We start from the raw sequence: 14,426 nt of genomic DNA on the forward strand, positions 1-14,426 counted from the left end.
GCTTAAAATCTATATCTTTCATAAAGATACCCATCAGGGAATGTTAACGGGGTTGTCGGCCTCTAAATATTTTAACTTTTATGAGCGCACCCCTCTCTCCCGCTCTCTCCCCCTCTCTGTTTTGTATTTTTGCCCTTTTTCCTGTTTTATTTTGACGGTCTTGTTTTCTGTCTTGTCTTGTTTTACTTCCTGTGTTTTCCCGCCCTTGTGATTGCCTTAATGTATTTCACCTGTGTCCCAGCCTTGTGTCACCTGTGTTGTGTTTCCTTGTTAGTCTGTGTATTTAGTCTTTGTGTTTCCCATTCTCCTTTGTCAGATCATTTTGTGTGTTTGCTTTGCTTCTGTACTGTGTCAGCGTGTCAGTTTCTCAACCGTGTTCTTCTTGTCCGTGAGTTTTTGGTCAGTAGTTTCTGTGTCTGGATTTCCTTTGTTTTTGATATTCAGTTCTTTTTTTGCTTCACTTTGGACATTAGTTTATGCCTGCTTCTTTTGACTCCTTGTGTTTGTTTTGCCTGCTGGATTTTGGAACCATTTTGTTTTTATATACTCTTTGTTTACATAAATCCTCGAGCTCTAACCTGCGGCCTGCCTACCTGCCTTTACTCTGCATTTTGGGTCCACCTTTCCCTGCTGCACATAACAAGAAGTGGCTGATCTGTAATATAATATCTACATTGCCCATTATCAGCAACCATTTATCCGATGTTCCAAAGGCACATTCTGTTTACTAATCTGATATCATTTTAAAAGGCTAACTGAGAAAATATTGGAGAACACTTTTGCAATTATGTAAGCACATAATGTAATCTGAGAACTGCTGCCCTGGTTTAAAAAAAAACAATGCAACTGATCTCAGCTGGTATTCTGTCTATATGGAGTGGAATGGAAATTTCTAAGTGACCCCAAACTTTTGACCGGTAGGGTATATCTTGTCAAACAGTTCATATTCTCTAGCTGCTTCACAATAAAAGCCTCCCACTAGTTTCCTTGTGGAAAGCTTTTATTGTGAAACAGCCAGAGGAAATAGAGGAAGCAGTATGCAAATTACACTTTTGCTTTCCATGAACTGTCGTTGCTTTAGCCTTTTATTTCAGTTGCAACCCCAGCAGTGGTAAGCTGTGAGAGAAAATTATCAAAACATAATTCTAACTGATGTGCGTATTGGCAACACATGGCTGAAGAAGCCGACAAATAGCCTACATGTAATTCCCTCCGCTTAAAATCTATATCTTTCATAAAGATACCCATCAGGGAATGTTAACGGGGTTGTCGGTCTCTAAATGTTTTAACTTTTATGAGCGCACCCCTCTCTCCCCCTCTCTCCCCCTCTCTCTTCGTGCACCGAGCTCCGCCTGGTCTGGTCAGTGACGCCGTTATCAATCGAGTATTGATTGGTCAGTAGGCGGTGCTTTAACACCGGTTGATCTCTGATCTCCAACTTAACCTGTTCCCGACCAGGTTAGGTGTTCAGCATGAGTTACCATGGCGATTGAACCCGGTAACAACTAATCCACCGTCGTGGTACAGAAAACCCTGGGTTGAACCTGAAGTTACCTCGTTAACGCCAAATCCTGCTTCGTAGTACAGGCCTCTGGAGAGTTTAGTTTAGTTTATTGGACACAAATAGAAACCTCCCCACATCTGCAACATGTCAATGTAATGACAATGTTGTTTTTTTTTAACTTACAGAACAAACAGAGCTAAGTCACGTCCAGTTTACATATGTAACCAGAAGTGAAATAAATTCAGATCTTAACCGAAACCATGATCTTTTTCTAAACTTAACTTTGTAGTTTGTGTGTCTAAACATAACCAAACTGCGACCGTTTCACAACGTTAATGAGTTGTGTAAAACGGCGACCGTTAACGATCTCTGGTTTAGATATGAGGATGAAAAACTTTTGAGGTACCTCTTAGGCCATGTATCAAGAATGCATGCACAATTCCTTATTTTCACTTAGCACACACATAAAAAGCATGCACATACTCAACTATACATTGCACAGAACCGAGCCCAACGGGTCCCGATGGGTCCCGACAGTACCCAACGAGCTGGGCAGGGTTCGGACAGATATTTAGAAATTATGGTCGGGTTCGGGTTGGGCTTGGTCACATCAGAGTGATAAGGCATTTGTTGTAAAATGGTGCTGCGGCTCCTTCAAGAGAGCTCAGTGCGTGAGGGTGTGTGTGTGTGTGTGTGTGGAAAGTGGGCAGAAGAGATATAGAGAAAGAAGAAGCAGACGTGTTGTAGATGCAACCGGAGCAGAGTTGGTGGAATAAGTTTAAGTTTTGTACATAGTGTGTGCATTGTCCGATCTAAACCCCAGACTGAAAGCCAAGCTCCTTCATCGTCTCACCAGAAACAGGATTTTAACCCCGACGTTATTCATGTTATAACGTCGGCCCTGGAAGTAACCAGTCTCCCATGGTTTTCTGACCACGGTTGGAAAAGAAGCGATCAGGAAAGGTTAAGACATTGAACATTTTAACAGCTTATTAACGTGCGCTTCTTGCCCAGTGTGTGCTGATGCGCTCATCTGTTGACATTTCCGAATGACCTTCTACAGTTGCTTAAAGTGGCCGTAGTAGTTATGACGGAAGCAAAGCAGGAAGTAAGGTGAAGAAGTATGAACGTGGCAAGTTTTTGGTACAGTTTTTATTATTTTACAATCACATAGAGTATTTACAAATTTCTTTAACTCATAAGCTGTCTTACCAGTATTCACAAAACAAAAAGTCACCAGTAAAAAACCCAAACAATAAAAAAATAGAAATGTTCATTAACTTTTTATACCCAGTATATCGACATGTGTTCTGTAGACGCTAAAAAAGGCCCTACTCTTAAATTTAAGTTAACACAATCAAATATTCAATAATAATTTTTCTTTGGCTGCATATCAAATTAAAAAATTAAAAGAAATCTACATTTTTTGTGTGTGCAAAGAATACCCAATTCACTTTAGAAACATTTATTAGTGATTCTTTGAAAGTGAAAAAATGTCTGTGGGTTTAAATAGAAATTCGGTCATGATGTAGAGTTGAAGAGATGAATGCATCAAATCAATTTGTGTCCTATGTAATGGGACACATATAATAATCAATCAAAAAAGTGTAAATCAATCACCACAGGAAACAGATTCTGTAAACAAATAAGATGTAAATTATAAAATGTAAATTTCTTCCCTTGAATAGCAGTTATTTAATACATGAAATAAGATCAGTGACTAGTTTACTCTGACAGGAGAGATGATCAGAGGGGCAGAGTTTTTACCACCATCATTATTACAGGGATTGAAGAATGGGAAGAGTTTCTCAGTGAAGGAGCAGCCAGTAAAGGAGTAGATAAGAGCTGCAGCATCTACGTCATAAAAGGAGACCAGACCCTCCTCATAATCCACAAACACCCCCACCTTCTGAGGCTGAGACTTCAGAGAGAGAAGGACTGGAAGGTCAGCAGCAGCTTTGTACTCATTTCCATTTCTTAACACTATAGTCCAGTTACCATTCTCAGGGCTCAGTGTGATGCTTCCCTTCCTGTTGACTGACTCTCTGGCCACTCCTAAATCCCATTTAGTCTTTCCTTTAACTTGAACCTCAAAGTAAAATCTGCCTGAAGAGAAACTCTGCTTTCCTAAAACACAAAGACCATAAGAAAATCTCTCTTGGTTCTCTGGGAGATTCTTCCACACATCACTGTCATTCACTTGTTTCCCATCATCAGACAGTATGAGTTGAGGATGTGCGGTATCAGGATCAAGACTCACATCCACTGAATACTGTTGGAACCTCTTCAGCTCAGACTCAGCGAGCAGCTTCTTCATCTCTTCACTGAGTGTCTCCTCCAGCTGAACCACAGCTTTCACCACAGTCCCTTCATATGTTGGACGGACGCTGACCTCTGTCCAGTCCTTGGTGGGTGGAGGTTTTTGGTTGTTTAGGGACTGGACACTCTGGATAAGATGGAGGTGGTCTTCAGAGCGTAACACCTGCTCCATCTCAGTGCTTCTCTTCATCAGCTCAGAGATTTCCTGTTCCAGCTCTTTGATCAAAGCTTCAGCCTGTTTTTCTGTTGTTTTCTGCTTCTCTTTGATCGTGTTGATGAGCTCATTCAGGCCTCTCTCAACAGACTCCTTCAGAGAAGTGAAGACCTGAACACCTTCTGCTATCTCTCTGTCTGCATCTTCCTCACTGAGGTCCACTGAGTGTTTGATCTCCTGAATCTTCAGTCGTCTCTTCTGGATCATCTGCTGAATTTCAGCCTCTGTCTTCCCCAGCTCTGCCTTCTGTTCTTCATATTCTTCTTTCAGAGGAACAACATCATGCATCTTGTGGTCTAAAACAGTGCAGAGCATGCAGACACATGTCTGGTCGGTCTTACAGAACAGCTCCAGAGGTTTATCGTGCTTCGTACACATCCTGCCTTCCAGGTTCTCCACCGGGTCGATCAGCTGATGTCTTTTCAGACCTGACATGGTCAGATGAGGCTCCAGGTGAGTCTCACAGTAGGAGACCAGACACACCAGGCAGGACTTCAGGGCCTTCAGTTTGGTTCCAGTGCAGACGTCACAGGGAACTTCTCCTGGTTTGGACACTTGTTGCTCTGAGCTGCTGCTGCTGGCTTTCTGTTGAGCTGACTGTCTGAACTGAGCAACCATCTCAGAGAACAAACTGTTGATGAGCAGCTCAGGTTTTGTGTTGAAAACCTTTTTACACATCGGACACAGGTACTGGTCATTTGCATCCCAGTGTTCAGTGATGCAGTTTTTGCAGAAGTTGTGACCACATGATGTGGTGACAGGATCAGTGAACACATCCAGACAGACGGAGCACAGAAACTGATATTCAGATGGCAGATAGTTTGCAGCAGCCATATCTACACGTGTGAGAAAAAAAAAAAAAAAAAAAAACATTAAAATACAGTTTCAATTTAAAAATTTAAAAAAGGTTTTAACTTGCACCGAACTGTGAGCAACAAGGAACATTTAAATCATGCTGACAAAGTGAAGCTCACTACTCTGACAAAACAGTTCCAAGTTCCTAAAGTTCTGAGAACTGACACAGAGTTTAAAGTTGTTAAAGTGGGCTACTGTATAGTGGGCCTGTGGACAAACAGCCATAGTTATAGTGTTACTAATTTCACATGAAATTAAAAGAGAAGAACTTCCTCCCTGAGTTGAGTTGAAGTTTAGTGTTAATCCTGGTTGTAGAAAGTGTAAATGTGATCAGCTGTACTCACCAGTGTTTGGCAGAGACTCTGCTGTGTTGTTGAGAAAGACCTGATGAAGTCAGTTTGAGTTTTCTTTCAGAGAGAAACAGAGACTTGTCTCGACTGCAGCGTGGCTGACTCTCTGACAAACTTCACTTTCATTTCTGGAGTGTGACGTTGAAGCTCTCCTCTTTCCAGCGTTGCTCTGCCTCTTACTGCAGCTCTGTGGTTAGGTTTGTTTCCTCCCTCTGATTTACATGGTTATTGCAAAACACCAGGGTGCACATACTCAACTTTCATGTTGCACACACACACACACACATACACACACACATAAAAAGCATGCACATACTCAACTTTCACGTTGCACACACACAAATAAAAAGCATGCACATACTCAACTTTCACGTTGCGCACACCAGAGATGGGGACTTGAGTCTGAGACTTGGACTCGAGTCGCACTTAAGTCGCACAAACAGCTGACAGCAGACTTCAGACTTGCCTCGGACTCGACCCAGAAGACTTCAGACTCGAGCTTCGAGACTCGTCAAGATGTTTTCATGCAGTTATTGCTTTTTAAATCAAAATCTATTCATGTATTTGTGTTTTCTTTTATTGGCGCATATATGTTGGGGAAACTAATGACAAGCTGCATGTCCCCTGCTCTTTGCCATAATGTGCAAAGTAACGCATGCGTTATGCCTTATGTGCACGCACTCACATATAAAAAAAAATACATTGACAATGGCGACACCAAGTCCTCCCAGAGTTGTGCCTTTTGTCATTAGTTTTGTTTTCAATAACTTGGTAAACAGTGGCAGTAAGCCAACAGCTACATGCAAGGTGTGTGGCACCAAGATCCACCAACGTCGAACTTCATCAGGCATCTCCAAATGTACCCAAATAGGTCAGTCACTCACACGCTAAGTGAAACGTTACATTTAGTTGTTCTGTTACCGTAGTCCTACTATAATCTCGCGCTGGATTCAGAAACTTAGAAAATATATAAATTGCATTAGATCAGTGAGTTCAAACTGCTTATTGTGCGTAATTTGGACTGACACTGAGATTAATGTTGTTCTTTAACATGTGTGGCACTGCCACTATTCTCTTGATTTCCACTTTGACTTTAAATTTAGCATATATCGCCACAGATAAAAAGCTAACCATTGCAAAGTGTTGTGCTAATGCTGGGAACAGGCACATTGTATCTTTATAGTTGTATCCATATGATGTGACAGACAATATTTCACCAGGTTCGTGGGCTAGAGGGATGTGTTAAGTAGACCCCATAAAGTTATCCTACAACTGATTTTAATACTGTACTGTATAGATGGTAGCTACAGGACATGCTTTGAATTCATAAGATTGAACAATACAGTGTTAGGGACAGATCAGATGGCCAGAGACTTGAGACTTGACTTGGACTCGTGGCAAAAGACTTGAGACTTGACATGGACTTGCCCCTCAAAGCCTCGAGACTTGACTTGGTCTTGAGCTCAAAGACTTGAGACTCAACTTGGACTTCCAAATAATGACTTGTCAACATCTCTGGCTCACACACACACATAAAAGGCATGCACATACTCGAGAGATCACGTGACCGACGGACTGCATGGATGCTTGAGGCTAGAGCTCTCCGCCCTATCTCCATATTTTTATTGAAAACCAGGTCTATTATTTTTCATTTGTTGCCATTCCTTTGATTTGTCACCACGGTAACTTAGCGGAATGCCTGCAGGAGCAAAAAAGCAGACCCCGCTGACGTTTAACCAAGCAAAGAATTCTGCCAACGATGCTAGCATGGCGACAGCTAGCGAGGTTTCTGATGCTAACGCAGATCTATGTATGGAGGAGGCAGGGCAAGGGTGCTGGAAAGGCAACAAAGCAGGCTTCAATCAGCGGTACGCATCGCGTTGAAGGAAGCGTTGGCAGAAATGAACACCTCGCTTCAACACATCAGGACAGAGCTAGAGAGGCAGGGTACTACAGTAAGAGATTTAATACAGCGACTAGACGAGGCGCAGAAGGACAACAGACAGATGAGAAACACGGTGAAAGCCTGTATTGATGACCAGAGGATATTTGAGTTGAAGTTGGCTGAACTGAAAGACAGATCGAGAAGAAATAACGTCTGCGTCATTGGGCTGAGAGAGGGCAGCGAGAAAGACGACCCAGTTGGATTTTTGCAACAACAGTTGCCAAAGTGGATTCCGTCCTTACAGAACAGGGCTACCATCAAAATTGACAGGGCACACAGAATCTACGACGCACACGCTGATTCTCAGGTGTCTTAGATATCAGCACTGCCAAGCAATTATTCGGGGGGCGAGGAAAGTACAACAGGAAGGTCGAATTTGTGATTCAAATGCAACGCTGTGCTTTAAACCTGACTACAGCGCTTTCACCGTCCAACGGCGCCAGAGATTTATAGGTATGCTAAAAGCATCCCAAACTATATTATTTATCCGGCAACTTTGAGAGTAAACCACGGAGGGAGAATGCTCACATTCACTGCACCGGAGGAGGCGGACAGGCTCTGTCGAGATTTGGAGATGGAGGAGGGAGACTTCTGGGCGCTTCTTGACCGGACCGGAGCTGTTATCAGGCCCGCGCCTAACCAATGAATTGCTCTCTCTCAATGAATACTCATTAATTATAGGGGGTGACATGAATGCGGTACTAGACTTAAGTTCACTGGAGCACAAAAAATAATCAATGCTGCAGTGGGTGAGGTGACGTGTGGAAAAAAAGGTGTAATCCTTGCTAGTAGGATTGTGCATTCTCCATATATCTTTAAGATCGTGGGATTCCACAACTGCATTAAACATGTCCGATATGTGTTTTTGGGCTTTCGTGTGGTTGAGCGCTGATCTATCCTGATTTAAGGCAATGTTCCACATGATAGCAATGGAACCAGCAATCTTGTCTGACCACAATGCGCTGATAACCACACTGCATTGTGATATGTTAGGAGAAAAATCTAGAAGGTGGCAATTTAATAATTCCCTACCCCAAAACACAGTTTTGATACAGAATTTGGAGCCAAACTAGCGGAGTTCATATCAATCAATACTGACTCAGTTTCGTACCCGGCGTACATCTGGCAAGCCATTAAAGGATTTATTAGAGATTTCACATCTTCCTTTGCAGCTATTTGAAGAAAAAGAGAGAGGCAAGGATTGCAGAGTTGGAAGAACATTGTAAATCATTAGAGCAATCTCTTAAAGTGATGGTTGGGAATAATTTCACCCTAGGCTGCTTTGCACCATGACCTCAAGCCAAACAAACCCCCAGAAGCTTTTTTCACCTGGGTCGAACATTGGGAGAGTTAACGTTATCAGCTGAATAGCTTAGCGCAGGGGCTAATGGATCCAGGTTTGTATCTCGTAAGATACCCCACTAATAATGCCCGAAATGATACCAAACTTCTACATTAGTACAAATAGGTTACGTACTCACAAAATGATGGATTGGATTTGTAAGGACACCAGTTTTATGTAAATAACACTTGCCTGTTGGCTTCTCGTCTCTGCTGCTGCTACTACTGTTACCGGCAGTAAGAGCGCTTAGGGGCGTCTACAAATTACAACACCGAAAAGAGATACAACAAAAATATTTATTAATTTAATAATTAAATAAGGTAATGTCTCCAAACTTAACTCAATTATAACTTGTCTCCTGCTAGTTATACTACAGCACTTACTTTTAAAAAAAAAGTTAATTAATTAAGTTAAATTAATAAATGTTTTTGTTGTATCTCTTTTCGGCATTGTAATTTGTAGACGCCCTAAGCACTCGTCTAACTGCAGCGAGCAGAAGCCAGCAGGCTAGCGTTATTTCCATAAACTTCTGGTGTACTTACAAATTTTCCAATCCATTGTTTTACGAGTGCATTACCTATTTGTACTAGTGTATAAGTTTGGTATCATTTTGGGTATTATTAGTGGGGTAACTTACGAGATACAAACCTGGATCCATCAGCCCCTGCGCTAAGCTTATAACGCTAACTCTCCCAATGTCCAACCCAGGTGAAAAAAGCTTCTGGGGGGGCTGTTTGGCTCGAGGTCATGGTGAAAAGGACCCTAAGGTGAAATTACTCGCAACCATCACTTTAAGACTTGTTTTTCTAAATCTACACATACTCTTTTAGTCACAAATCGAGCAGAGCTAAATGACTTGCTAAAAATGAGAGCTGAATTCATAATGCACAGAGGCAAAATTACAATTTTAATGGTTGTAAACCAAGCAAATTGCTAGCTCTGAAATTAAAACAAAACGAGTCCAGAGCTGCTGTCAACAGCATCCGCACGGACCGAGGTATCTCAACGAATCCTAAAGAGATCACTGCCACTTTCCAGTCCTTTTATGCAAAGCTGTATGTATCCCCCTGCAATTCAGATCTGACGCAGTGCCAAAAGTTCCTGAAAGAGCTAAACCTGCCTCTTCTTGACCCAGAGGAGGCAGAAGAACTGGGTCAACCTATTACTTTAGAGGAAATCAAATCAGCGTTAAAAACAGCTAAGAAAGGGAAAACACTGGGGTTGGATGGAATTCCATCAGAACTCTTACTACAGTACTTTGACACACTAGGACCTATCATTTTACAAACTTTAACCTCAGCCATAGAGATGGGCACCTTTCATCAGCACTGCACTAATTTCGGTCATATACAAAAAGGTCAAAGATCCTACGGAATGCTCGAACTACAGGCCCATCAGCCTCATTGGGACTGATATTAAGCTTTATTCCAAAGTCTTGGCACTACATCTAGAACGCTTCATTGAGAAGCTAGTCCACCCTGACCAATCAGGGTTTATACCAAAGCGTCAAGATGCAGACAATATATGCAGATTACTCCATGTAATACAAGAAGCCAAAACCCCCAACAACGGCAGCAGAAGTTTTATCGCTGGACGCGGAAAAGGCTTTTGACCGCCTAGAGTGGAACTACTTGTGGCAAGTAATGGAGAGGCTTGGTTTGGGACCCAAATTCATTGACATGGTACATACTTTATATGCGAATCCCACAGCCATAGTCTCAACCAATGGCCTGCATTCACAGCCATTCTCCATCGCGCGGGGCTCGAGAAAGGGATGCCCGCTATCTCCCATGCTATTTACGATCTCTCTTGAACAGTTAGCCCAGGCCATAAGAGTTAAATAAATAAATCCAATAACAACTCAATATCATTATTTGCAGATGCATAACTACAGCAAGGATTAACAAAGACAAATTGTTGCAGTGAGGGGAAGGTAGGACCCAAACGCAGGTTGAGGCAGGCAGGCAGGCAGGAGTTTGGACTCAGGAATTTATTACAACAAAAAGCGGCAGTACTGACACACGCAGGAACAAACACAAGGCACAGGGAATCAACACAAGATGATCTAACAAGAGACAAAGGAAACACAGAGGCTAAATACATGAGGTGATGAGTAAATCAGGAACAGGTGAGACAACAGGTGAAACACATCAGGGCGAGGCAGGACAATCAACAAAGGAGGGAAAACACAGGAAGTAAACTGGACAAGACAGAAAACAGACTATCAAAATAAAACAGGAAGCAGAACATAAACCGGGAAATGCACGACAGAAAAATACACCACAGATCACAATACACAAAACACAATACATCAACACAACAGGGAACAGAAATATACCGAATGAATATACAAACACAGGAAACATACAGAAATCAATAATACAGGCAACAGAAATGAACCAATAGGTGACAAAAATGTCCGTAGCCATCACACAAATCATCAACTATAGACCTATGAAAAGGTGCAGCAGCACAGGTATCCGTCTAACCCGGCCCACCTGCTTCTCTTCATAGTCGTCAGATTAATAATATAACAAAAGTAGAGGGAGGCAGGCCAGTACAGCCCAATCCGGCAGGGGAGAGTTCCAAGCCTGAACAGGCTCCTCTCCTTAAACTGCCTGTCTCTCTTAGTTATGCTGTTATAGTTTTAGACTGTCTGGGGAACTTCCTTCCTTCCTTCCTTCCTTTGACTCTCTCCTCTCCTCTTTCCTTTGACTGCTCTCTCCTCTCACTTTCCATTTCTGTGCATCCCGTCCCACGGGATGCCTGTTACTAAACGGGCTCTGAGGAGTTTACTCCCCGGAGTCCTTGTGTTTTGATTTTTTCTCACCCAGCATATTTCCTTGGAGTACGTTAGCACCAAGATCTTGGTTGCAGCTGTCGCCGTGGTCCTGCTGCACTCCCTGCCAAGCTCTGCGGTGCCCTGCAGTGTCATGCTGCGTCCTGCTGAACCCTGCAGCTTCCTGCTGAACCCTGCAGCTTCCTGCTGAACCCTGCTGCTTCCTGCTACGTCCATCCATGCTCTGCTGTGCCGCGTTACATCCTGTAACGCCCTGCAGCGCACTGATATGACATGAACTACTACGATAATCATTTGAAGTCACTGTTCCATTATTAATGTGACTATTATCACCACTGTTCATCACACCCCCAACCGGCACCATCAGACACCACCTACCAAGAGACTGGGTCTGTCCCAGGTTTCTTCCTAATAGGGAGTTTTTCCTCGCCACTATCGCTCTGTTTGCTCTTGGGGGAATTATTAGAATTGTTGGGGCTTTGTAAATTATAGAGTGTGGTCTAGACCTACTCTATCTGTAAAGTGTCTCGAGATAACTCTTGCTAGGATTTGATACTATAAATGAAATGTAATTGAAATTGAATTGAAATTGTATCAGTCCTAATGACCTCAGCATCACAAGAATTAGAGGAAGGCAACTAGGCAAGGTGTGATTTCTTTTGTTGTTTTTGTTTATTTGTTTGTTTGGTTTTTTCTTTCTTTTCCTCAAGACCACGGAGGGTGGGGGTTGGGAGAGGGTGGTTGTTCCTCTTCAAGTGTGTTTGTCTGTTCTGATGTTTTAAGAGATGATGATCCAAATGAGACGCAAAGTTTATTCTTGACTTTGGAAACAGTATTTAACAAAACTATCTCACAGCCACACAGTCCTTCATCAGCTGTCTTCCTCAGTTGGAGTTCATTTTCGATTTCCTGACCATGTTTGCTTAAAGTTAATTCTGAAAGTCCATTCTTCATTTCATTTATTAAACAGGAAAAGATTTTAAAGTAACATTAAGTTACAGTTTAAAAAGGCCCTGACTCAGTTTAAAAACTGGTTTCCAGCAGGTTCCTGTTCTGCAGAAACACAGAACATAGGACACCGTTACGGCACATGAAGTCAGAAACACTTCTACAGAACATTAGCATGGGCTAGACCGATCGCTTTTAGCGGTGGAGACTTTTAGCGTCAATAATGACGACAATGGCACCTGACCAAATGTCCGTATTTTACGAGATGGGAGTGAGAATGTGTTCAAAGCTTCTTAATCATTTTATTTTGGTGCTGTCACTTGTCATCTTGGAGCTTGGGAGTGAGAATAAAAAAACATGAATAATAATAGGCTACATTGTTTTACAGATATGCTTACAGTGTGTATTGAAGTCAATTATTTTTCTAGTTTTTGCCCAGTCATGTTTGTTCTGTATGATCATTAATTGTAGAAAGATATTTATAATTAGACATATTCATAATGCGAGAATATGTTTTACAACCATATGCACAAATTTCTATGAGCTAAGGGTTTGAAATTAAGCCTAGTGCTTAGGGTAAATTTCCCAAGGAACATTAATTCCCTCTGCTCACTTTTATGGCAAAGTAGGCTAAATAATAATACATTTAATTTATATAGTGCTTTACATGCTACTCAAAGACACTTTACACTAAAACCAGCACATTTAGCACATAAAAACAGATACAGCAATAAAACCAACACATAAAACAAGCATATTAAAGCAATTAAAACAGAATGTACAACTTTGTAAAAATGTGGAGTGACTAGTAAGTAGATTTTTTAAAATCTAGACGCATTCAGTCGGTCCGCTATTGTCTGTCGGTCTTTTTCTCTCCGTTTGATAACAACAGCCGTATTTCCCTTTTATGCATATTATATGCTTCACCTCATCATAACTTTCCATAATTAGTTGCTGCTCAGCGGGTGAAACATGTGCCACACGCGTATTCTCCATTTCTGCATCAGTAAATCTGTGATCGATACCGTGGTCTGTTTAAGAAAGCCGTGAACGTGCACTTATCCCAGCTATCTACACCTGGCTGGACATAGCTTCACCGTCTGATCCTGGCTCGGCAAACGTGCAACCGATTAAGCCGCGATGAGCGGATCACACTAAGTCAAGCTGCGCTTGTGTCTGTGTGTGTTCGGGTGTGTGTGTGTGTGTGTTTTTGTGTGTGTGTGTGTGTGTATGTGTGCATGTGTGTGTGTGTGTGTGTGTGTGTGTGTGTGTGTGTGTGTGTGTGTGTTAGGTGTTAGAAGGTACATTCTGCAAATGTCTTCATTCATTCTGATTAGAAATGGTTCAACATGTGCACAAATGTTTGGTCTAGATTATTTTTATATATAGATTATTTTCAGGGAGTTGTGCTGTTACAGATATCGTCACGGTTCTTGTGTTTCTGCTTTGGTTTTGTTTTAAGATCTTTCTCTTTTTAAATTGTAACACTAGGCCTATATATCTCACTCTCTGATGTGGTTCTCAAAGTGTGGTCCTGGGACCCCAACGCAGTCACGGAGAGAATTCAAGGGGTCAGAGGTTAAAAAACAAAAACACATCGTTGATTATTATTCTCTGCAAGCTGTCATAATGAGGTCTCAGTTACACAGTTAAGGCTGTAGTTCTGATTCGAGTGATGACAGCTACACTGGACATATTATGGACATTAAATGTATAAATTACAAATGGCATAAACTGGATTTTGTAGAGTAATAATACAGTTAGGGATGAATATTATGTTTTAAACATCAGATGAGTCAACTGAAGACTTCACTGTAGGGATGCACTGAATCAAGATTTTTGGTTAAGATTCTGCCGAATCCGAAACCAAATACCGAATCCTACTCCCATCCTCTGTCCATTAACACATGCCCACTGGTTGGTAATGGTCATCTGGTTAACACCAGTTTTTATCTGTGACCATCCTTCCTTTGCCGTACCTTAAGTTGCTGCATTTTGGCAGCTGTCTGCAGATTCCACAGACTCAGAAGGGAGATTTTTTGCGTCATAGCTGACGCTGAGACAACCGGTTGGAAGGAACAGCAAATCCTCCTACAAGAAGCTGGAAATGAGTTTGCATTTTTACCTTAAAAATGTTAAAGTTTTAGGA

General features: G+C 41.9%; 1 protein-coding gene and 1 pseudogene across 1 annotated transcript; both read right to left on the minus strand.

Annotated features, from left to right (window-relative positions):
* The window catches only part of LOC120563789, a 105,162-nt pseudogene that overhangs the window by 71,067 nt on the left and 19,669 nt on the right, over positions 1-14,426 (minus strand).
* On the minus strand, positions 2,705-5,589 carry LOC120563835 (E3 ubiquitin-protein ligase TRIM39-like). Its single transcript, XM_039808260.1, has 2 exons — positions 5,237-5,589; positions 2,705-4,873 (listed from the first exon to the last, which is right to left on the minus strand). Exon 2 carries the CDS (start codon positions 4,869-4,871, stop codon positions 3,225-3,227), a length of 1,647 nt encoding a protein of 548 aa, XP_039664194.1. The 5' UTR covers positions 4,872-4,873; positions 5,237-5,589; the 3' UTR covers positions 2,705-3,224.

The sequence above is a fragment of the Perca fluviatilis genome, chromosome 1 (assembly GCF_010015445.1).
Source record: "Perca fluviatilis chromosome 1, GENO_Pfluv_1.0, whole genome shotgun sequence".
NCBI classification, from domain to species: Eukaryota; Metazoa; Chordata; class Actinopteri; order Perciformes; family Percidae; genus Perca; species Perca fluviatilis.

Excerpts from the sequence above, each read along its gene's own strand:
- LOC120563835 (XM_039808260.1), bottom strand. The coding sequence starts at position 4,871 with ATGGCTGCTGCAAACTATCTGCCATCTGAATATCAGTTTCTGTGCTCC.